At 54.4% G+C, this 21,862-nt stretch overlaps 1 protein-coding gene across 10 annotated transcripts in view; it reads left to right on the top strand.

The window, feature by feature from the left end:
- The window catches only part of L3MBTL1 (L3MBTL histone methyl-lysine binding protein 1), a 28,344-nt gene extending 7,067 nt beyond the window's left edge, over nt 1-21,277 (top strand). Inside the window, exons 7-21 of one of the 10 annotated variants that reach the window (XM_025875331.2) lie at nt 3,990-4,078; nt 4,597-4,701; nt 5,627-5,762; nt 6,077-6,168; nt 7,362-7,513; nt 7,914-7,990; nt 8,486-8,571; nt 8,757-8,867; nt 9,342-9,456; nt 10,305-10,404; nt 10,594-10,791; nt 10,882-10,931; nt 14,848-15,005; nt 15,433-15,495; nt 18,651-21,277. In XM_025875331.2, coding sequence (XP_025731116.2) covers nt 3,990-4,078; nt 4,597-4,701; nt 5,627-5,762; nt 6,077-6,168; nt 7,362-7,513; nt 7,914-7,990; nt 8,486-8,571; nt 8,757-8,867; nt 9,342-9,456; nt 10,305-10,404; nt 10,594-10,791; nt 10,882-10,931; nt 14,848-15,005; nt 15,433-15,495; nt 18,651-18,785 — 1,667 coding nt within the window. In that variant the 3' untranslated portion in view covers nt 18,786-21,277. Of the gene's footprint in view, nt 1-3,989; nt 4,079-4,596; nt 4,702-5,626; nt 5,763-6,076; nt 6,169-7,361; nt 7,514-7,913; nt 7,991-8,485; nt 8,572-8,756; nt 8,868-9,341; nt 9,457-10,304; nt 10,405-10,593; nt 10,932-11,891; nt 15,006-15,432; nt 17,521-18,650 lie in introns of those variants that run through there. The other 9 variants (XM_025875623.2, XM_073880407.1, XM_073880406.1 and 6 more) reach the window with 9 other exon arrangements.
- The last annotated feature ends 585 nt before the right edge of the window (nt 21,278-21,862 follow it).

The following is a 21,862-nucleotide window of genomic DNA, read 5'->3' as shown; positions in this document are numbered from 1 at the left end:
CATGCATCATATATTCATGCATCCAAGTATCCATGCATCCATATATCCATGCATCCAAGCATCCATACATCCATGCATCCAAGTATCCAAGCATCCATGCATCCATACATCCATGCATCCAAGCATCTATACATCCATGCATCCATATATCCATGCATCCATACATCCATGCATCCATACGTTCATGCATCTATACATCCATGCATCCATGCATCCATACGTTCATGCATCTATACATCCATGCATCCATACGTTCATGCATTCATACATCCATGCATCCAAGCATCCATGCATCCATATATTCATGCATCCATACGTTCATGCATTCATACATCCATGCATCCAAGCATCCATGCATCCATACATCTATGTATCCATATATCCATGCATCCATATATTCAGTCATCCATACATCCATGCATCCAAGCATCCGTGCATCCATGCATCCCCTATACATTCRTACATCCATGCATTCATACATCCATGCATCCAAGCATCCATGCATCCATACATTCATACATTTATGCATTCATACATCCATGCATCCAAGCATCCATGCATCCATACATCTATGTATTCATATATCCATGCATCCATATATTCAATCATCCATACATCCATGTATGCATATATCCATCCTTCTCATCATTCATTTAATAAACATTTGGTGATCATCTTTCTGTGTAAAACCCTGTGCTAGGTGCCAGAGCTATGGCTGGATCTTGAAGGATGAGAAGATAGGAGGATGGAACAGGGTGGGGCAGGACCGATGAGGCAGGGGGATTGGGATGTGCACAGGCGCAGAAGCACACAGGGGCGTGGAAAGGCACAATCAGGCTAATTCACGGAGAGCTTTGTGTGCTGCAGAAAGGTGTTTGGAGTTTTGGACTTTTTGGTTGTAAAGCAGAAGCCATTGTGGACTTTAAAGCAAAGAAATAAACCAGTTTTATTTTGGAGCTATTCTGCTGATAGACTGAATCTGAGGCAGAGAGAGCAATCCAGAGGCTCTTGGACCAGGCGCAAAGCAAGACGAACAGTGAGCATGAGGGGTGGGGATAGATTCGAGAGCCAGCTAGGAGTTGGAGTCGGCAGGACTCAGGGCCTGAAGGACCCTGGGGGTGAAAAAGAGACCGAAAGGATCCCTCCCAAGTTCCTGGCTTATGTGGCTGGTTGAATGGGTGCTGGTACCATGGACTGAACTAGACTACACCGGGAAGGCCACAAGCTTCGGCAGAGAAGGTGCGAGTTTGGTTTTGGACAACCTGAGCTAGCTGAAGAAGGTGCTAGCCAAGAGCGTGAAGTTTAAGGAAGCAGGAATAGGCAAAGGAGCATTTCTGGAAGTCAAGAGAGGATCAGTACCATAGCGAGTCTCTACCATACCTTGGGACACATTGTAAAAAAGGCGCCCTTTCTGAGCAGACCCAGTTAGAAAAAGGCAACCTGAATAGACTCAGCCACATGGCGCAGCAAGGAGCCCCGGCTGGATTTCAGCCCACATTCACCCTCTCGGCTGGGCATCTGTGTACAGCACACAAAGAGTAAAACCATCCCCAGGGGCTTTGGGACTTATTTGGTCTGGAGGATGTATCTAACAGTTCAGCCCACTGTTCACTGTGGAAAATGGATGCAGGAAACTGGAGAAGGCTGGGGGCTTGGTCAGGGAGGGAAGGTCTAATCATGACTGAAAGGTTGCATAGTTAAGCCCCTTTCCAGTGGATTCCGTTTAACCTCTTTTCTCATCTGTGAAAAGGATTACTGTGAATCCTACCTATCTCCTCAAGACATTATGTGAGGATTAAAGGGGACCATGTATGTGAAGTCTCTGAGGCATCCCTGTACCCCCAGTTTCTGGCACCAGCCTTGGCACACAGAAAGTACCACTCAATGGTAAAGGAACAGTTAAGGTAAATGGAAGTGGTGTGTGATGACAAACTGTGAAGTCTGTATACTTGTTATGCATCATGGCTAGTGAGAGAATCCAGATAATTAAAGGCTCAGGGAGGCAAGTAGCAACGTTGGGGGTTGGGAGGGTAAGGGACAGAAGATGAAGTCAGAGGTCTCTGCTGTGGCACGGGGGTCTTAGGACGTGGTCACTTCGGGGTAGGGCCGATGGGAGGTGAACTTGGTAGTTAGGACCAAGGAGGGGCAGAGGTGCCTTTAGTGAGAAACTGACAAGGGGCTCATGGTACTGTTCAGGAAGAGTGAGGACAGAAGGATGTCATCTAGAGAGAAAGGGGTGGGTGTTTTGAAGGGCTGGTGATAGTAGTGGTGATTTGGAAAAAGTGGAGAGGTATTATACAGGATGCTGTGCAACTGCAGTGGCAACAGACAGAGAGACAATGCCAGGCCTGGCGTCCCGAAGCCTACTCTCTCCCCTGGCGTGCTCAGTAAGCCTGGAGGAAGGCCGAATGGGAGAACCGGGGGTTTCTTGAGGGAACACTGTAGGTGATATGTTCTAGGGACAATCCAGATTTCACTCAGGACAGAGGATGTGCTCTAGGCTGGTTTGTCCGTGTAGGTCTCTGAGAGAGTCTGATGGCTTGGTGGATCAGTTGATGAAGAAAATCCTTGCTTTGGCCCAGCTGGGTCAGGCTCAGTACAGTGACCAGGGAACTTAGGCAGCTCCTAGGGAGGTGCTTCTAGCCACTTAGGTTCCAACTAAAGAAAAAAGCTTCTTCATGAGTGACAAAGCACTCCACATCTGAATGACCCAGGGCAGTAGCCAAGTGAACCAGAGCATGGCAGAGCTAGAATCCAGATAAGACAGACTTACTCAACTCTGAAAAACAAACTGAGGGTTCTAGAGGGGGTGGGGTGGGGGGATGGGTTAGCCTGGTGATGGGTATTAAGGAGGGCACATTCTGCGTGGAGCACTGGGTGTTATGCACAAACAATGAATCATGGAACACTACATCAAGAACTAATGATGTAATATATAGTGATTAACATAACAATAAAAAATTTTTTAAAAAAGACAGACTTACTCAAGACCACCACTTTGCATTTCATGAGGATCTTTTACTCATAGCATCTCATTTGCTCCTCCAAACGACTCCCTGTGGTAGATGAAGTTGTCTGCATATTGCAGATGACAAAAATGGGGGCATAGAAGTTACTAGAAGAAGCTGGAGCTATTTACCCAAGGGATATGAATTGATTTTTGCAAGTAGTTGCCTCTTTTCATTGTCTGTGGCCATCAGTTGAAGGCAGCCCAGGCTGACTTTGTGAGCCTACCTTATACGTTGCCAGCTATTCTGGCCTTTAAATGATGTTTCTCGTCTGTGCTGGAGGCCGGGTCTCCATTGCAGGCTAACCTGAAGTTCCTGCAGGGGAATTTGTCTCCCCCTCCCCAGGACCTGGAGACTCCGAGGGCTGTAGGCAGGCCCTGACCACAGTGCGTGTGTGTGTGCGCGCGTGTCACGTGGCATGTGTATGTCTGGGAGGGCCATAGAATCTGTCTCTGTTCTGTGGGCACACCAAGCACACATATATGTATTTGTGTCTCTGTGTGTACCTCTGTGTGTTCAGTGGAAGAATTGAAAAACGAGAGTTTCTTATTTCTTTGTGATCTCGCTCCTTTCTTTCTTCCTCCTTCTACATTTTCTCTTTCTTTTCCGTGAGCTTAGGTGGCACTGTGATGAAGTCCTCTGGCTCAGAGCTTGTTACTCAGCTTTGTCAGAGAACAGGGTCCCTCTGTGGCTGAGACTTTGTAACCTCACTTACATACTCTGCAGTCCAGAGTACTTTTGCCGGTTGGCCTGGGGATGAGGGCGGATGGAATTTGGCGTAGCCCCGCCGGAGAACGAGGCTCGCCTGAGGTCTGAGCCCCTGTGTCTGGTGCCATCATGGCTGGGAGGGCCCGGAGGGCGGCACGCAATCATAGACAAGGGTTTGTTTTGCAGGTAAAGTAGAGTTGAGTTGGGGGAAACTGAGAAGAATAGCCTGTCGGGAGCAGCCCAGGGGTCAGTCTGTCTGTCTCCTGTCCACAGCATCAGGGGAGAAGAAGGAAGGCTGGTCATGGGAGTCCTACCTCGAGGAGCAGAAGGCTGTGACTGCCCCTGTCAGCCTCTTCCAGGACGTGAGTCAGACAATTTCTACCTGGGAAGAGCTTGTATGCCCAGTCCAGGAACTCACCACCAAACTCAGGCCTTCTGGTGTATTGTGTGTCTGATAGCCCTCAAAACACTGGCAGAATGGAAGGGGGAGAGGCTGGTTAGGGTCCCAGAGTAGGAAAGGGCTCACCTTGAGAGGCTTTCAGGGTAGGAGGAAGTAGAGAGGTGGGACCCAGGCTCACCCATCACGGCACCTGTGGACTTTTGAATCCCGGTACCTTCTCCTCGGTTCTGTACGCTGATCTTCCCATGGCCTGGATAAGGGGGAGCCCTTAAGTCCAGCCCTGACTTAGCCCACATTTTTCAGAGGACCTGGGAGCTAGTCTGTCCTGCTCTGAATCCCTGCACTGAAGATCCCCAAATAAGTTACCCTTTTGGTAATACGAGGCGGGTGGGGCCTAAAGGCAGCTCCTTCACCCCAAGCCCACTAGGCAAGGATAAGACTGGATGGAGGCTGGGTCCTCCCCAATCTGTGCGTTGACAGTACCAGGCAGTCACTCATAATAAGAATGGCTTCAGACCGGGCATGAAGTTGGAAGGCATCGACCCTCAACACCCGTCCATGTACTTCATCCTCACCGTGGCCGAGGTGAGCTGAGGCTTGCACCCACATTCTGGCGATGTCTCTTTCGGTAGACTGACGGGGACTGCTGGGGGCATGGAGGGCCTGGTTTAGATGAGGGAGACGCTGCCCTGCCCTCAGAAAGCGCACAGTCTGTAGGGGCTTATGGTGGAACACACAGAAAGCTAAAAAATGGAACAAACACCAAAGTGCTGGGTGTGGTGACATTACTGAATGGTGTATCCCTCAGTGCTGGGGGAGCCCGAGGAGGAGAGATCCTGAGGGCAGGGATGTTGGTGTGCGTCCAACCAAGGTCTTGTCCTGTAGGAGCTCACAGCATGGGAATCAGTGAGATGAACACATCAGCGACATGCCACGGAGGGGGGCAGGGGGTGGCCAACAGGTGTTGAGGAGGGCAGCACCGAGGGGGCAGAAGGAGCTTCACAGATAGTCCTCCTGCCGAGCCTTGAGGGATAAGTTGTGAACAAGTCGGGTGTTCCAGGCAGAAGAAGCAAAACGAGCAAAAGTACTGGGGCATGGAACAGGGTGCCAAGTTCTGAGAGCTGCCATCAGCTTGGTGAAGTCAGAGCAGTGTGTGAGTGGAAAGCAGTGAGAGACGGTGGCAGAAGGGAAGGCCATCAGGGGCCCTGAACAAGCCTGAGCCTTGGTAGGTGCCCTTGGGGTTCTGTCCAGGGCTCAAAAGGGCAGGAAGATGTCATAGATTCCACCTGTCTCACACCCAGAACTCAGGGCTCGCGAGTACACGCTCTGTCCTCAACGAGGGATGGGAGAGCACGGGGCCAGGTTCAGGATGGGGGGAAGAGTGGTGGGCTGGGGATCCTGCTAGCATTCGAGACCCTCGAAACCACCAGGCTGGGCCAGGAGAGGTGAGGGAGAGGGAGGGGGTGCCTGCTGGCGCCCGAGTCCCTGTGATTCTCCGTCACGGGGCTAGGTGTGTGGCTACCGCCTACGTCTGCACTTTGATGGGTATTCCGAGTGCCATGACTTCTGGATCAATGCCAACTCCCCTGACATTCACCCCGCTGGCTGGTTTGAGAAGACTGGGCACAAGCTGCAGCCCCCCAAAGGTAAGGCCTAGCTGGATTACTCACAGCGACCTTCCCTTCTTCCCCGGGGGTCCCCCTTCCTTATTCCCTGTTCCACCGCTAGCCTCTCTTCATCGAATCCTGCTGTGACTAGGCCCCAGGGCTTCTGCTTTGCCCTTTCGCTTTGGGTTTCTACCCAGGTCATGTCCCACCTCAGCAGGGTTTCCTTGGGCAGGCGCTTGAGGGTTGGGAGGTCCTTGGGCCTTCCCGATTCTGGGGCTTCAGTGTGGGGCGCCCTTGCTGCGGCCCAGCCCCTGTCTGCACGGCACTCTCTTCTTCCCCCCTGAGGGGCCCAGGTTACAAGGAGGAGGAGTTCAGCTGGAGCCAGTACCTGCGCAGCACCCGAGCTCAGGCCGCCCCCAAGCACCTGTTTGCGAGCCAGAGCCACGTGAGTGTCCCTGAGCGAGAGTGGACCCCCACCCTCTGGGACAGAATCCCTGTGGCCAGCCAGGCTGTCCTGACTCATCAGGAGAGAGCGCACCTACCAGGGCCCTCAGCTTTGTTCTGGCCTCTCCCACTGAAAGGCTGGGCAGAGGGCCAGAGGGGGAGCTGCTTCTAGGTTCCGCCCAGTTTCCCCCTCCGCCCTACTGCACAAACCCTCTCCTCTGAGCACCCGCTGCGAGTCCCTGGCCCACCAGCTCAGCCCGGGCACTGGGATATCCCTATTCTCATTTCTTGCTCTGGTTTGCTCTGCAAATCTTGTTTGAAGGTCCAAGCCTCTGTTCTGGGAGCTGCTTTTTCCTTCCCTTTGACCAACACTGCAGCTCTCCCACTTAGTCCCAACACTCATTCCTTGTCCCCTTCTCTGTTCAAGGCAGCTGACAGCTTTATCCAGCAGTTAAAGTAGCTCCTGATCCCCAGCCACAGGTTTGAGAGACTGAGGGAACCCCCATTAAAGTTGTCACCATATCAAAAGTGCAGGATCCCCATGGGTCGGAGTGTCCCCGTGCCGCACAGACAGGGACACTTCCTCCCCCACCGCAGTCTGACCCCAGGTTCCCAGGTGATTGGGGGCGTTCTACCCACTATTAGGACAGGGAATGCAGTCTTGTAAGTCAAGCTGTTTAATTCCTGGCCCCACCATTGACTGGCACTGCGGTCCTGGGCATGTTATTTAACTTACAAAATGGGGATGATCGTACCCATCTCCATAGGGTTGTAGTAAAGGTCAGGGGGGAGATGACAGCTTTTAAAGCTAATGCCTGACAGATGCCCTTCCTCCCCTCTCCCCAACACCCCACTGCTGCCCCAGCTGCCTCAGTGCAGGCTAGGCCAGGCTCATCTGGGGAGGAGAGGCTTGTGCTCACCCTGGCCGACTCCTTGGGGTGAATGGGTAGCTTCCTGCCTGTGAGGCTGCCTGTAAGCATACCTTGGAGACTGGAAGCTCCCGAGTGGCTCAGGGCTGGGGGTTAAGATTCTGCCCTGGAGGGACCCTCTTTCTCAGCTGATTTCTCCCCTACCCCGCCCCGCCCCACCCCAGGCGTGACTCCTAGAGAACCTACTCCTTCCTGTGCCAGGGGGTTCTGGGTTCGTGCTAGCCAGCCTGGGCCTGGCCATGGCAGCCCCTCTTCTTGCCCCCAGAGCCCCCCACCCCTGGGCTTCCAGGTGGGCATGAAGCTGGAGGCGGTGGATCGCATGAACCCGTCCCTCGTCTGTGTGGCCAGCGTGACCGACGTGGTGGACAGCCGCTTCCTAGTGCACTTTGACAACTGGGACGATACTTACGACTACTGGTAGTGGGAGGGCCCAGACTTGGCCTGGGGGTGGCGGGGTGGCCGGGGCCGGAGGCAGTACTTTCAGACCTCAGGCGCCACGTGGCCCCTGCCTGGGCCTGACATTGATTTTGGCTCTGGGGTATCACTGGCTTTGATCTGCATCCTAAGAAACACAATGTAATATTAGTTGTTTCATCTAAAAATACCAAGGTTAGGTTGAGCAAGCCGCTGTGTTTCATGATTTTCCCTTCGACATTACGGGAGTCCTAGCGTTTGTAGTTAATGCTGCAGCGTTCAGACTTTTTTATCAGCCATCGGTGTAGCTGTCCCTAAGCAGCAGAGTGAGGGAGGGCACTAAAGCCGTGCTGCCATCATCCTCAGAGTGTCACTCGGGACAGTGAAGTATTCTTGGTTTCAGGTGTGACCCCAGCAGTCCCTACATCCACCCGGTGGGCTGGTGCCAGAAGCAAGGAAAGCCCCTCACTCCTCCACAAGGTGACCCTGCAGCCTGAGAAAAAGCCCTTTCCTGGGCCTGGCCCCACAGCCCTCTCCTCCGATCCCTTAGCAGTGCCTCCTTAGCTGGGTCTTTAGGATCTCAGTGAGGGGATGGAAGTGTCCTGGAGCCTCATCTTCTTTGCTTGGGAGTTGAGAAGTCTTTGATGTTAGGAGAGACCTGTTAGCCCCCGGCTCTGCTGAGGTTTAAGGAAGAAAGTTAAATGACCCCCTCAGCACAGGAGCGGGGTTCCAAAGCAAAGAAAGTTTCCAATGGGGCTGGGGCTGGGGCTGGAGCAGCAGGGCCAAGGATGGGGAATGGGAGCCAGGCTTCCCAGACAGCCCTGTGAACTGTGGGGTGGTGATGTGCTTGGTTCTGGCCAGCACCCCTCTGTCTCAGGAGCCTCTGCCGGGAGCTGGCTCTGGTGGTGGGGGGTGGGGTGCTGTACCCCTTCCATGTTCCTGGTCCCGAGACATTGTTCTCATCCTCTCCTCCAGACTATCCAGACCCTGATGGCTTCTGTTGGGAGAAATATCTGGAAGAAACCGGGGCCTCTGCTGTGCCCACCTGGGCCTTCAAGGTGGTGAGTCAGCTCTCTCTGCTCCCAGAGTTGACCTCTGGGAAGGCATGGAGCACTTGGCCAGCCAAATGGAGTGCTCCCCACTTTGGCAGGCCATAATTTCCAAGGCACAGCACTTGGGCTCCCCCTCCTTAGGGCCTCGGCTCCGCTGAGCTGGGCCTTGGCCTGAAAGCTGCTGTCCCCTGCAGCGGCCCCCACACAGCTTCCTGGTCAACATGAAACTGGAAGCCGTGGACCGCAGGAACCCAGCCCTGGTGCGCGTAGCCAGCGTGGAAGATGTGGAGGACCATCGGATAAAGGTGGCCCCGGGCACCTCGGGCTAAGGGAGTGGACAGGCTGTTTGGGCAGGAATTCTGTACACTGGCCAGAGGTCAAGGGCATGGCATGAGCCAGACATAAGGGAGGCTGCAGGTTTAGGAAGAGAGCTCTACACTCGAGGTTGAAGAACTTGGTCTTGCTCTAGCCTCATCTGTGACTTATCTTTGTGGGCTGGGACCAGTCATTTCCCCTCTCTGAGCCTATCAAGTGGGCCTGATGACCCTTGTCCTGTGCCTGGATTAATGGAAGATGCCAGTAACTTAAATGAGTGAGGCCCTTGGAAAATGTGGTGGCGGAGGTGGGTTATTGTGAGGTTGGCCCCTTGGTTCTTCCATCCAGGATGTCGCTTCTGACGGGCCCCGGGGACAGGGAGAGCCACCAGGAGCCTGGAGGACCTCCTGGCTGAGCTGGGTTCCACGAGGAACACCTGACCTCCAACGGCCTTTTCTCCCCAGCTCCACTTTGATGGCTGGAGTCATGCCTATGACTTCTGGATTGACGCCGACCACCCGGACATCCACCCCGCGGGCTGGTGCTCCAAGACAGGGCATCCCCTGCAGCCTCCTCTCCGTGTGTACCCTTAGGACACTCTGACCCTTTCCTACTGATGTCCAACCCAACCCCGTGAGCTCTGACAGTCCCTCTCCTATAGCTTGCCCAAGGGATTCTGACCGACATGCACAGCTGGGCTCTAGTGCCCACAGTGAGCTGTGGGATTCCCCCATCCTCCCTGCCTCAGTGGTCTCTGCTACACTGAGCCACGCTTCTGGCTTCCCCAGCTATTGGGTTTAGGGTACTGAGCTGTCCAGGGGCAAGCTCACTTGGGATCATGAGCCTCGGAGAGAGTTATGCACCCGGGGAGTTCCCTCAGCATCCAGCAGAGCCTCACAGAGCAGACATTATGTTTGCTAAGGAAACCAGGTTACCTTAACTACAATCCTGGTCCCTGTAGGTGGGGTGGGAGGTCAGGTCATCAGACCTCCCAGCTCCAAGACACATGGGGTATTGATCCTTCTCGATTATTCTCCAAGTATGAGTAGGGCCTAAAGCAAGTTACCAGAGCCTTGAGAATGAAACAGGGAAGCAGACAGGGTAACATAATTGTGCCTGGTGTGGCTTCTCAGCTGCCTCGCCCACTCCAGCTCTGAGTTGATCTTTTCCCCTAGGGTTCTCCTCTCAGAGACAGGGCACCTGGGGTTTCAGCATGAAATGAGAGCCAAGCCCCCATACCCCAAAGAGGGGCAGATCCTCAGTAGCAGGAAATGATGTCACGGTCTAGGTTAGGGCCCCGCAGCTGGGGAGCTAGCTCCTAGTGCTGAGCTTCCCCATAGAAACTGTTCCTGCCCTCCCTGCCCTCCATCCCCCCATCCCACCCCCAACCCAGGACCCTATGCTAACTCTTCTTCCTGCTCCCCCAGGACCCAGAGAGCCCAGCTCTGCCTCCCCTGGGGGCTGTCCCCCTCTCAGCTGTCGGAGCCTGCCACACACTAGGACCTCCAAGTACAGCTTCCACCACCGGTGAGTGAGGGGCTCCTGCTAAGAGACCCTCAGGCATTGTTCAGGGAGGGGCTCTCCTACACCTCCAGTGCACGGCCCATCAAGGCTCCCCAAAACACTCTCCGAATGGGGCCAGCGCTGGGAAGGGCTCAGTGGGAACAAGTGGGGATTCAGCCCAACTTAAGCCTTCTTCTTCTTCCTCTTGCCCAGGAAGTGCCCCACTCCTGGTTGTGATGGTTCCGGCCACGTCACAGGCAAGTTTACAGCTCACCACTGCCTCTCGGGCTGCCCCCTGGCTGAGAGGAACCAGAGTCGGCTGAAGGCGGAGTTCTCCGACACAGAGGCCTCGGCCCGTAAGAGGAACCTCACGGGCTTCTCCCTAAGGAAGAAGCCTCGCCATCACGGCCGGTGCGGAGGGCAAGGGTGCAGGAACTCGTGTCCTCTGGGGCCAGGCCAGGCACTGATTCCCTGCCACGGACCCGGTCCCTCTCTCTCCAGGATTGGCCGTCCTCCAAAGTACCGGAAGATCCCGCAAGAAGATTTCTCGAGTAAGTCCTGACTCCTCTACCGCATGCCCTGCACAAAATGTTCACAGTGAGTGTGTGGTAACTGGGGGGAGAAGTCACGAGGGGGACCCGGAGGGGGCAGCGGGTGGGGTGGCCGCCTCTTGCTTTCACGTCCTTGCAGTGGTGAGAGCACAGGAGTCCCCGCGGGTTCCAGTCCCACCTCACCCAAGACCTTGTTGTGAGTCTGCAGGAGACACAGAGCCTCTCTCTGGGCCTTGGGTTCCCCACTGTGTGGCCGGAGGATGCCCCCTAGCCCTGCTCCTCTAGCCTCTAGGCCTCCTGGGAGGGAGGCCTGGCTCTCACTGTCTAGCTGTGTGACCTTAAGCAAGTCACTTCATATTTCCGAGTCTCAGTCTCATTTGAGGACATGAATAATACTTCTTTCAGGCATCGAGTACCTGAAATAATAGTACTTAGGAATAGTACTTAGCAATAACATACTGAGCACCTACTGAGGGCCGAGCACTGTCACAGGTGCCTTACGGACATGGTCGCTGACCCTCACAGGCATCCTGGAACGTGGACACCATTCTCTTTTGCTGAGAGAAGAGGAATGGGAGGCTCAGAGGTGAAGTCACTCGCCTTGTAAGGGGCAGAGCTGGGACTCAGACTCGGGTCTGACATCTGCTCTGTGTGCTGGTGTAGCAGGCTGAACGCACCTAGTCCAAATGTCAGCTCACCCCTCCATCTCCTTTGTCTTAGCTTGGGTGCCACAACCAAGTACCACAGACTCCGTGGCTAACCCACAGAGAAGTTTATTTTCTCACACGTACAGAGGCCAAAAGTCCAAGATCAAGGTATCCGCAGGGTTGGTTTCTTCTGAGACCTCACACCTGGCTCACAGGTGGCCGCTTTCTCGCCGTGTCCTCCCGTGGTCTGCCCGCTGTGCCTGTGTGCTCCCGGTGTCTCTCTGCGCATGTCCAAAATTGCTTTTCTTGTCAGGACACCAGACTGGATGAGAGCCCACCCTAACGGCCTCATTTGAACTTAATCACCTGTTGAAAGACCCGTCTCCCAACACAGCTGACCCTTGAACAACAGGGGTTTGAACTGCGTGTCTCCACTTATGTGCGGATTTTTTATAGCACAGTACTATAAATGTGTTTTCTTTATGATTTTCTTAATAACATTTTCTTTTCTAGCTTCCTTTATTGTAGGAATACGGTATATAACCCATATAACATACAAAATCTATGTTAATTGACTGTTTATATTGGTAAGGCTCCCAATCAACAGTGGGGTATTAGCAGTGAAGTTTTTGGGGAAGTCAAAGTTATACATGGACTTTGACTGCATGGGGTGTTGGTGCCCCTCACCCCCACATTGGTCAAGGATTAAATGTATAGTCCCATTCAGAGGTACTGGGGGTAAGGCTTCAACATATGAATTTGGGGGGAATACAGTGAAGCCCATAGCATGCTCCAAAGGGAGGGACAAGGTGACTGAGCCTTCCTTTGGGTGACAGATTCACCTCATGTCTTCAGCCACCGGCACAGGGCCTGATAGATAGCAGGAGCGCTAGGGCTCTTGCCTTAGTTGAGTTGAATGCCCATGGTCTTAAGGCTAGAAGAGACCATGGGAGATCACCTGGTTCAGTGCTCAGTTTGTGGACAGGACTTAAGCTCTTCCAGTTCTTCAGGAACAGTCTCTGCAACCTGGACTATATGGCATGGTCGTTAAAAGCACAGTGCTGGAGTCAGACGGCCTTTTACGGGCTGGGAGACCTCGAGCAGGTGACCCCCCTCTGAGCCTCAGCTTGCTCATCTGTGCAATGCTGATGATATGCCCACCTCAGAAGGTAGTAGGGGGCTTAAATAAAAAGGTCAAGTAAAGGGCTTAGCACCAGTACCTACTGGTATTATTAGCCCTGTGTGTGTGGCTGACCTCCTCGAGCTGCCGTTCCATACTCCTCTTGGTGGAAGCAGAAGGCACTTCCTGAGGCTTCAGGCTTGAGTGAGGAGGGGCTTGGCCAGCCTCCCTGCCCTCAGAGTGAGGACTTCTGGGGACGGGACTATAGTGGGCATCTTCTCTACCTGACTGTGGGACACCTGGCCAGCTTCCCGTCCAGGGCCAGGTTCTGACCACCAGGAGGCGCATGCCTGTGTGTTCATTCCAGAAGCATCCTGAGAACTTGGGAAGTTGTCTTTCCAGAGACTGAGGCTATGGCGGGAGAGGGTGAGGAAGGGCTTACCCAATAATAATAATAATAATGCTATAGGTTGAATGTTTGTGTCCCCCCCACAAATTCATATGTGAAACCAAATGGTATTAGGAGGTGGGGCTTTGGGGAGGTGGTTAGGTCATAAGGGTGGAGCCCTCACAAATGGGATCAGTGCCCTTATAAAAGAGACCCCCAAGAGCTCCCTTGCTCCTTCCACCATATGAGACCCAGCAAGGGAAGTTGGCTGTTAGCCAGGAAGTGGGCCTTCACCATATACCAAATCTGCTGCTGCCTTGATCTTGGATTTCCCAGCCTCTGTGACCGTGAGGAATACATTTCTGTTGTTTGTAAGGCCAAAGAAACCAAAAACCCAGCAGCTTCTGACTTGTCCCTAGTTGGCTCACAGTTCGATAAGACACCTGCTGCCCGCGAGAGCCCCCATCCCGTGCTCTGGGGAAGAAAGAGAAGGAGCAGGGCTCCCTACAGCCTCTTGGCCTTGTCCCCCAAGACCCCTCCGCTGGTACGTGGAGAACCAGAAACGGCCTCAGAGGCAGGAGGCCAAACCTCCTCTGGCCAGGAGATGGCCAGGAGATGGCCAGGAGACGAAGCGCTGGGCGGAGGCTGCCCAGGGAGAGGCTCCTGGTGCCGCCGGCGGGCACCGAGAGCTGGCTGGGCGGCGCCCGGGAGCGGCTCCCTCGTGGGGCTGGAGGCTGGCTCCTGGGGTCCGATGAGCAGGGATGGCAGCAGGCAGGAGGAGCTACAGAGGGCGGCGCGGGGAGATCCTAATAGGATCCTGGAGGCTCAGCGGGTGGTTGCGAGGGGCAGGGTCGGGGCGAAAGGCCAAAGCTAAGGGGACCAAAGGGTCAGGGCAGGGACTGTCTGTGACGAGAAGGGGGCGGTGGCGAGGGGCAGCCTCGGGTCCAGAACTGACGCCCAGTGAACAGCAAAGAGGCAGCTCTCTTGGGCTGTGGGCAGAGAGAGGCAGGGCAGGCCCCGTGGGGCAGAGGCCACATGGCTCAGGGCCTGCTGAGGCTGGCAAGGTAGGCAGGGGCCAGGCTCGTCAGAGAGGCCAAAGGGAGTTGAAGTCCAGGCAGGTGAGCGCCGGGCCTGGCCAAGGAGGAGGCCCCGCAGAGCAGCATCACTCCTGAGACCCCCTAGCAGCAGCCGAGGCTGGAGGCTGGGAGGCAGGCCCCAGGCAGAGCGGCGGGCAGCGTAGGCAGGGGGTGGAGCGGAGCAGGCTGGGGTGGGGTAGGGGAGAGGAGCGGAGCCAGACACAGTGGCCACAGCTTACGGGGGCGGGGGGTTCCCACACGGAGACCCCCTGACTCTGCTTCAGTTGGTCAGGGCCTCAAAGGCCTCAGGAAAAGGAGGGCAAACCGAACGGGCTTCTGCTGCCCAGGCTGAGAGTCTTGGCTGTTAGAGGCCATTCTGGTGTGGAGCATCTGGAGAACTGTTGGGAATGCCTCAGCATCTTGTGGGGCCCAGGGTGATACAGCCTCAGAGAGATGGGGCCGGGTCCTTCCTCACGGCTGACTCCCGAGAGTCCGTAAAGCGAGAGACTCACTTAACCAGGGGGAGCGAGCAGTGCATGAGGGGTCCCGTCGCCCTCCCTCTTGGCTCTGCGAGACTCTCACTCAGAAGGGGGCCGTTGTCCTCCCGAGGGGCATGGGTACGAGCGGGCCTCGGGGAGCAGCTGAGTCCTCAGCATCGGCCTGCAGCCTCGGCCTCTGCCTCTAGCGCTAGCCGCCGACGCCATGCACCAGTCCCTCTTCATGTCGGCCCTGTCGGCCCACCCGGACCGCTCGCTGTCCATGTGCTGGGAGCAGCACTGCAAGCTCCTGCCGGGAGTGGCGGGCATCTCGGCCTCGACGGTTGCCAAGTGGACCATTGACGAGGTGAGAGCGAGGACCCGTCCCCGTTCCTGTCCCCTACTTTGCCCTCTCACCACAGCCTGGCAGGAGGGCTCAGCAAAGGCCCTGGTGAGGCAGAGGCGGACGCTGCTCCTCACAGCATCTGCTGCCCCTCCAGCCTGTCCGCCGTCCCTCTTGGTGCCCGGCAGGGGCTGCGAGATGGTTCTGTAGGCCTCCCCTGGTGGGTGGGGGAGGGACGTGCTGCTAGTTCCCATGCAAGTCTGGCGGGAGAGACGCTTCACCTGGGCCCCACCTTGCTCACCCGGCGGCAGAGACGCAAGGGTCCTCTTAGGCTAATAAGAAAAAGCGACGCTGTCCAAGCCCAGAGAGCACCAAGTGCACGTGGGCCCGCCTCCCCCTGCACTCCCAAGCCCCCGTCCCCTTGGCAACACGTGCTTCTCTGGTTTCCAAGGTCTTCAGCTTCGTTCACACCCTGACCGGCTGTGAGGACCAGGCACGACTCTTCAAAGATGAGGTGAGGTGCAAGTGCAGAGTGGGGACAGAAGGGTCAGCCACTGAGGCGACCAGGGAGCGGATGCCCTCGCCAGCGCTGCCCCCTGCTAGGGAGGGCCCTCTGTTGTCCTGCCTGTGGGAGACTGGTCACAGTGACCCACGTCTCTGGGAAAAACCCGGTATGGACTGTGGCCCAGCTTGCAAACCCTGTGTTCAGATCACGGCAGGAAGGAAAATGCCTCTTGGAGACAGGGCTCCATTCACTCCTCTGCTCTGCACCCAGCCTGTCTTCCAGACCTAGCTCACTAGGGACAGTGAGTTAAAGTGGGTCTTGAATGGCATACGTCTGCCTTTTACTGCAAGGATCCTAACATATACTTAATTCCAAGACCCAAAAGCTTACTGAGGATAAGAAGCAGTGAGTTGTACATAAAAGAACCCTAGCTTCACAGACAGTGTGGGTGTGAATCCCAGTTCTGCCAGTTTGAGCTCTTTACTGTGTCTGAGTCGGCATCTTCTTATCTATAAAATGAGATAAAAAGGGATAATGAGGGCTAAGTTGATGACAACCTTGCAGGGCCGTCGTGAGCGTTGGAAATGATGAATGGATCATTGTACCAGAATGTCTAGTATAATTATATCACTAGCCTGCTATAGAATAATACACAAATCCTATCACTCTATAAGAATGCCTGGTACAGTGGGGGCTCAGTGGTGGTTCTGGCCCTTAATAGTCATCCTTAAGTAAAGAACTTTGTCGTGACTCTCCCAATTTACACAGTTTGAAACTGGAAGGGACCTTGGAGTTTGTTTAGATCTGCCTTCCAAAGAATACACACATCCATCCCCCATCACCCAGGAAATCATAGTCTCAACTCCCGGTAGAGGCCCCCTACAGGTCAGGCGCCCATAATAAAGAAGTCTGCTCCTCTCCCCTGAGAAGAATCTCTTTATCCAGACCCAACACAGCCAGTTCTTCATAGTATCCTTGCGTGGCGGAGGATAACTCCACCCGCTCTGGGTGCTTGCCTCCTAGGCTGGTGATCGTACTGTAACGTATGTGTTCAGAGCCGTACACCGGTTTCAGATGCCTTCTGACCAGCACAGAACATGCTGGTGGGGTTCTCCAGTACCTGCTTTTTGGTTTTGTTTTTAAAAGGACTTTATTTTTATAGAGCAGTTTTAAATTGACAGCAAAATTGAGAGGAAGGTACAGAGAATCCCCCTCAACCCCCCACCCTGACACAGACACGGCCTCCCCCCCCCTTATCAGCTGCACTCAGCACAGTGGCACTCTTGTTAGAATTGTTGAACCGACACCCAGATGTTTCTTAATGAGGATAAAAATGTACATGGAGCAAAATCCACGCATCCTAAAAGTACAGTTCCACGAGTTTTGTGAGATGTATGTACCCTGAACCCAGTACTTCAACCAAGATATAAAACATTCCCATCAAAGTGGAGGGTTCTTTCTTGGCCCCTTTGTCAGTCCCCGCCCTCATCAGCAGCCACTGTTCAAATTTCTAGCACCGTAAGTTAGTTATACCTGTTCTTGAACTTCACATAAATGGGGGTACAGCTTTTATTCTTGGTGTCTGTCTCTTTTCACTCTGTAATGTTTTTGAGGTTCATCCATGTTATTGTGCATGCCAGTAGTTTGTTCATTTGTATTGCTGAGTAGTGCTCCATTTTATGAATAGCCCACAGTTCTCCTGTTAATGAATATTTGAGTTGTTTTCTCTTCCCCTAGATACAAACCCTATATATATATATATATATCTTTTTTTTCATCAAAAATTAAGTTTGCACTAGCTTCATTATAGCCACATCAGACCAGTTTGGAGGTCACGAAAGTCCCCAAGTGCCTTTTATATCAATTATCCATTATAGTCTAACCACATTTTCCAGTTTGTTACTTGTACCACTGGATTTTTTTTTTAATTAACCTAATGTAAAACTTTACTTTTATCCCTATTAAATGTTATTTTGTTGGTTTCATAGTCTCATTGTTTTAAATCTTGATTCTGTCATCTCTGATATTAGTAAGCCTTTCCAGTCTCATACAACTTACCATTTGATAACTAAGGCACACCTTCACCACACCTGTTTCACGAGATGGAGCCATGTGGCACCCGTTAGAAGTCTTCCCTCCGTGACAACAGTCATAAACCAGTGCTCCCTGAGTGCAGTCGTCAGCTAGCCACAGAGCCACGCGAGAGTTAGGTGCTCCAGCATCCTCCCCTTGTCAGAAGAAGGGCTCTCTCCCCCCCAGGGCACCTGCTGCGTATCTCAGTTCAGCATGGTCTGGGGTTCAGCATGGTCTGGGGTACAAAAGCAGTGGCCAGCAGGGGCACAGGGTGGACTGCCAGCATCAAATGGAGTCTCAGTGGGGGGCAGGACCTCCGTGAGAGCTGAGGATGACCCTTCCCAGAATCTGGTCCATGCTCCAGGGAGTGGCCTTTGTCGGGCTGAAATGATACATTCGGACACACACATCAAGATTCTCTCCAGCTGGGACACAGAACAGTCATTCGAGGGATGTGTCATGAGTGAGACATTAGGGCAAAGCAGATGGATGGTCTCATGGGTAGTCAGTCTGTCCAGTCTGGCAGTTGGCCCTGATGGTGCTCAGGAAAGTGTGCCCAGATTCGGACTAAATCACTCTCCTATCCTCTCTCCCCCCCCCCCCCCCCCCCCCGCAAGAATAGCTCGTAGGTGACACTGTGTACATCACACCGCATCCCCTGCGCGTGTCCCCGGTGTCTGCCTGTTGACCTGCCAGCAGCGCAGACATTGACCCGGGGCTTTGTGGGGGAAGCACAACAGCAGGTGTTTTGAGGCCGCTGTCTGTGGGGACTCAGAAGACGTTAAGCACATACACACTGACATCAGACCAGGCAGCAGAAAAAAAGAGTGTGTGTGAACATGGGGGAGCCAGCGGAGATCTCTGTCCTTCTCTGTCCCCATCGCTACTTCCTTTTTTCCTTTCTCCCTCCCTCCTTTCTCCTTTTCCTTCCTCTTCCTGTCTCTGTCCTCCCCGCCCCCCATGCATCCTTGACTCCGATTCTCTTTCTCCCCCGCCCGCTCCCCACGCATACCCCACCTCTCCGTCCGTCACTCCTTCCCACGGCCCTCTCCACCTTCTCTGCCTTCCGCCTCCCTCTCCCGACCCCTCAGATGATTGACGGCGAGGCCTTCCTTTTGCTGACACAGGCGGACATTGTGAAGATCATGAGCGTCAAGCTGGGTCCAGCCTTGAAGATCTATAACGCCATTCTCATGTTCAAAAACGCCGATGACACCTTAAAGTGAGTGGCTCAGGGCTGGGCTCACCTCCAGCCCAAGCTGGGCCTCCCTCTGCAGCTGATGCTTCCTTCCCGACTTGAGTTCCTCATACCCCACCCATACCCCCACCACCCTCTACGTCTTACCAGGGGTGGCCCTCCTTCTCTCCGGGGCTGCTTCCTACAAGGTACTTGGGAGCCCTAGCCCCTGAGTCCTGGGGCTCATCTGCCACCAGGCACACCGGTGAGGGTGTGACTGGGCTGGGGGGAACATTACCGGGGGAGTGGATTGGAGGGGCCCTGCCTCTAGCCACCCCACATCTCCAGCTGACTTGTGTGATCACCAAAGGGTCTTTTTCTTAGCGGTTAAGGACAGTCTGGTTGAACAGGAGTCCTCCGGTCAGAGGCTCATTTCTCTTGGACCTCTCTCCATGCTTTTCTTTTCTTGGCTCCGACCAAGAAGTGACCCAGCCACAAACATATGTACTCATTCCGCTGTCGGGTTTCCTGGGCCAGGCCCCCAGCCATGGCCCTCCCAGACCCCACTGGCCCTTCCCCCTTAGATGGGTAAGCTTTGGAAATAGGTTGTCAAAGGATCCACTGGGAGTCTCTGGCTGCTTTTCTCCCTTTCGCCCGGAAGCGGGGGATTCCAAGCCAAGATGCCTTCCTGAGCATGCCCTGTGCTGGACAGCTGGCGTCTTGGTGGCCCACGCCAAGGCCCGCTTCCAGCAGAGTGGGTGGTTAGAGCCTTTTTTACCTGTGCAGAAAAGGTTAAGGCTCCACATCTGTTCCCCATATGCCCTTCCTGTATCAGGTGTGGGGAAGAGGCGGCCCAAGGGTATGTCAGACAATCTCGGGTCTTTGGCCAGAGGGGCAGCTCCAGCAGGCGCAATGGTCCCCGAAGCTGGGCACAGCATCCTCACCTGCAGCCATGGACCTCAGCCAAGGTATTGCCCCCGGGCTGAGGACCCCATGCCTGCCAGGCCTGCTGCCGTGGTCTAGCACACATACCTCACAACATCACATTCGGCCTGTCCCGTAAATGTCTTGCTCTTGAGGAGTCTTACAAAGTCCCCTTGAAGCTGGAAGTTGGGAAGGTGAATTCTTCTGTCTGAATCCTCTGTGTCCGTGAGCTGTGAGCCTTTCTTACCACTCTCCCTTTGCAACTGCCAGCCAGGTGGCCTGCCGGGCCTTTGGGACTTCAACCTTTCTGTCCAGGTGGGGGCCTGGCCTCCCCTGATCCACTGCCAAACCAGCCAGGGTGGGGCAGAGGCAGAGGGCGCGGCAGCAGCTGCCCCCCCCCCCCACAGGGGTGAGGGACAACCGCCAGGCTCCCTCCCGTGGCCCCGGGTGCTGCAAGGGGCCTGCAGGGTGCAGAGCCAGGCCCATTCCCTCAGTCCTGTGATGTGTGTGCCCATAGGGCACCCTCAGAAGTGCCGGACAGGTGCATCTGTGAGGCTCAGCGCTGGGAAAACGTCAAGGGCTATTACTGTTAAAATATGAAGCTTTAGCTTTCCCACAGAAGTGGGACACCCAAAGCTCTGTTGATGTCCTGCCGCAGCCCAGTACGGGACCCTCTGTCACATGGGCCCGCACAGCTCTGCAGGGCAGCCAGTCAGCCGCCCCGCTGAACTCCCACAGGACTTCGGATGTTCCCGCCCTTGTGGCCCTTAAAGGCAGCTCTGAGCACACCCTTCCTGGGAAGAAAGCGGGCAGGCCCTGCCTCTGGCTGAGGCTCAGCTTTACAGAGGTCGCTTTGGTGTCCCCTTGGCCAAGAGTCAGGAGGAGCCCGTCTGGGCGTCTGTCCTTTGGTTCCCTTGGGTGGTGGCGAAACTCCCCAGCTCCTTGGCCGGGTCTGCTCCTCTTTGAAACTGAGGAGAAACGGGCTTCGTGGTGTGAGGAGAAGGCAGCGAGGCCGCGCGGCTGTGCCGCGGGACCTCCGCGCTCCCGAGGAGCAGGGCTGGGCGGCGGACCTGCCGGCCACCCACGAAGGCCTGCCGCGGGAAAGGCAGGCTGGACCCACGCAGGGCCTCGCGAGAAGGAGGCCTCAGCACTTTCTGCACCCACGTCAAACTCCTGGGAAAGAAACCGGAAAAAAGGGGGAAAGCAGTGTGCCCTCCTGCCCCTTCCTCCCAATCCTGTCCCCAGAGGAGATCTTCACACGCGGACCGCTGACCAGGGTGCAGGTGAAGGGAGGGAGTCGGGGCCAGGGCCCTGCTCTCAGCCGCAGCCGCGCCCAGCCCCCGCCCAGCCCTGGCTGAGGTCAGTGAGGACCTTTCTGTTTAATTTCTGAAGCAGAGAGAATGAGTCCAGAGTTTGAAAATGAAGCCCGTTTGCACTTTCATTCACATGCACTTTGGTGGAATTGTTTTTGTACTTTCCGTGTGTGTGCGCGCGTGCGCGTGCTTTAAGAGAATTCTCTGGTTTAAGATAAAGTGACTCTTGACTCTTGAAGGAGAAAAATTTACAAACTGTGGTGTTTTGTCAGTGTATTGAAACAACATAAATAAACTTTGAACATCTGGATGATATGCAGTCAGGGTCTGTTTCTATTTTCATGATAAAACATCCAGAAAACACAAAATGAGTATCAATAGTGCCACTATTTTTTTTTTAAGATTTTATTTATTTATTTGACAGAGACAGCGAGAGCAGGAACACAAGCAGGGGGAGTGGGAGAGGGAGAAGCGGGCTTCCCGCCGAGGAAGGAGCCAGATGTGGGGCTCGATCCCAGGACGCTGGGATCATGACCTGAGCCAAAGGCAGACGCTTAACAACTGAACGACCCAGGCACCCCTTAAGAGAATAAAGCATTCTCTTTGTTGTTAGGGGGTCCTTATTCTATTTTAAAGATAAGAAATGAAGGATAAAGATAAATGGGTATACTTGTCTACACTGAGAAATGTAAACAATGGGAACCCCCAGAAAGCAGTATGAATAAGCCCTGATCCTTGACAGTTTATAAATGGACAGGGGCAGAAAATTCAATGAAGTCCTCCAGTTTTTATTTTTTATTTTTCTTTTAAAGATTTTATTTATTTGACAGAGAGAGATAGGGAGAGCAGGAACACAAGCAAGGGGTAGTGGGAGAGGGAGAAGCAGGCT

This window comes from Callorhinus ursinus, unplaced genomic scaffold, assembly GCF_003265705.2.
Source record: "Callorhinus ursinus isolate GAN/ISIS: 27379988/994484 unplaced genomic scaffold, GSC_fseal_2.0 scaffold38, whole genome shotgun sequence".
Lineage (NCBI taxonomy): Eukaryota > Metazoa > Chordata > Mammalia > Carnivora > Otariidae > Callorhinus > Callorhinus ursinus.
This window is presented reverse-complemented; position numbering and strand designations above follow the sequence as displayed.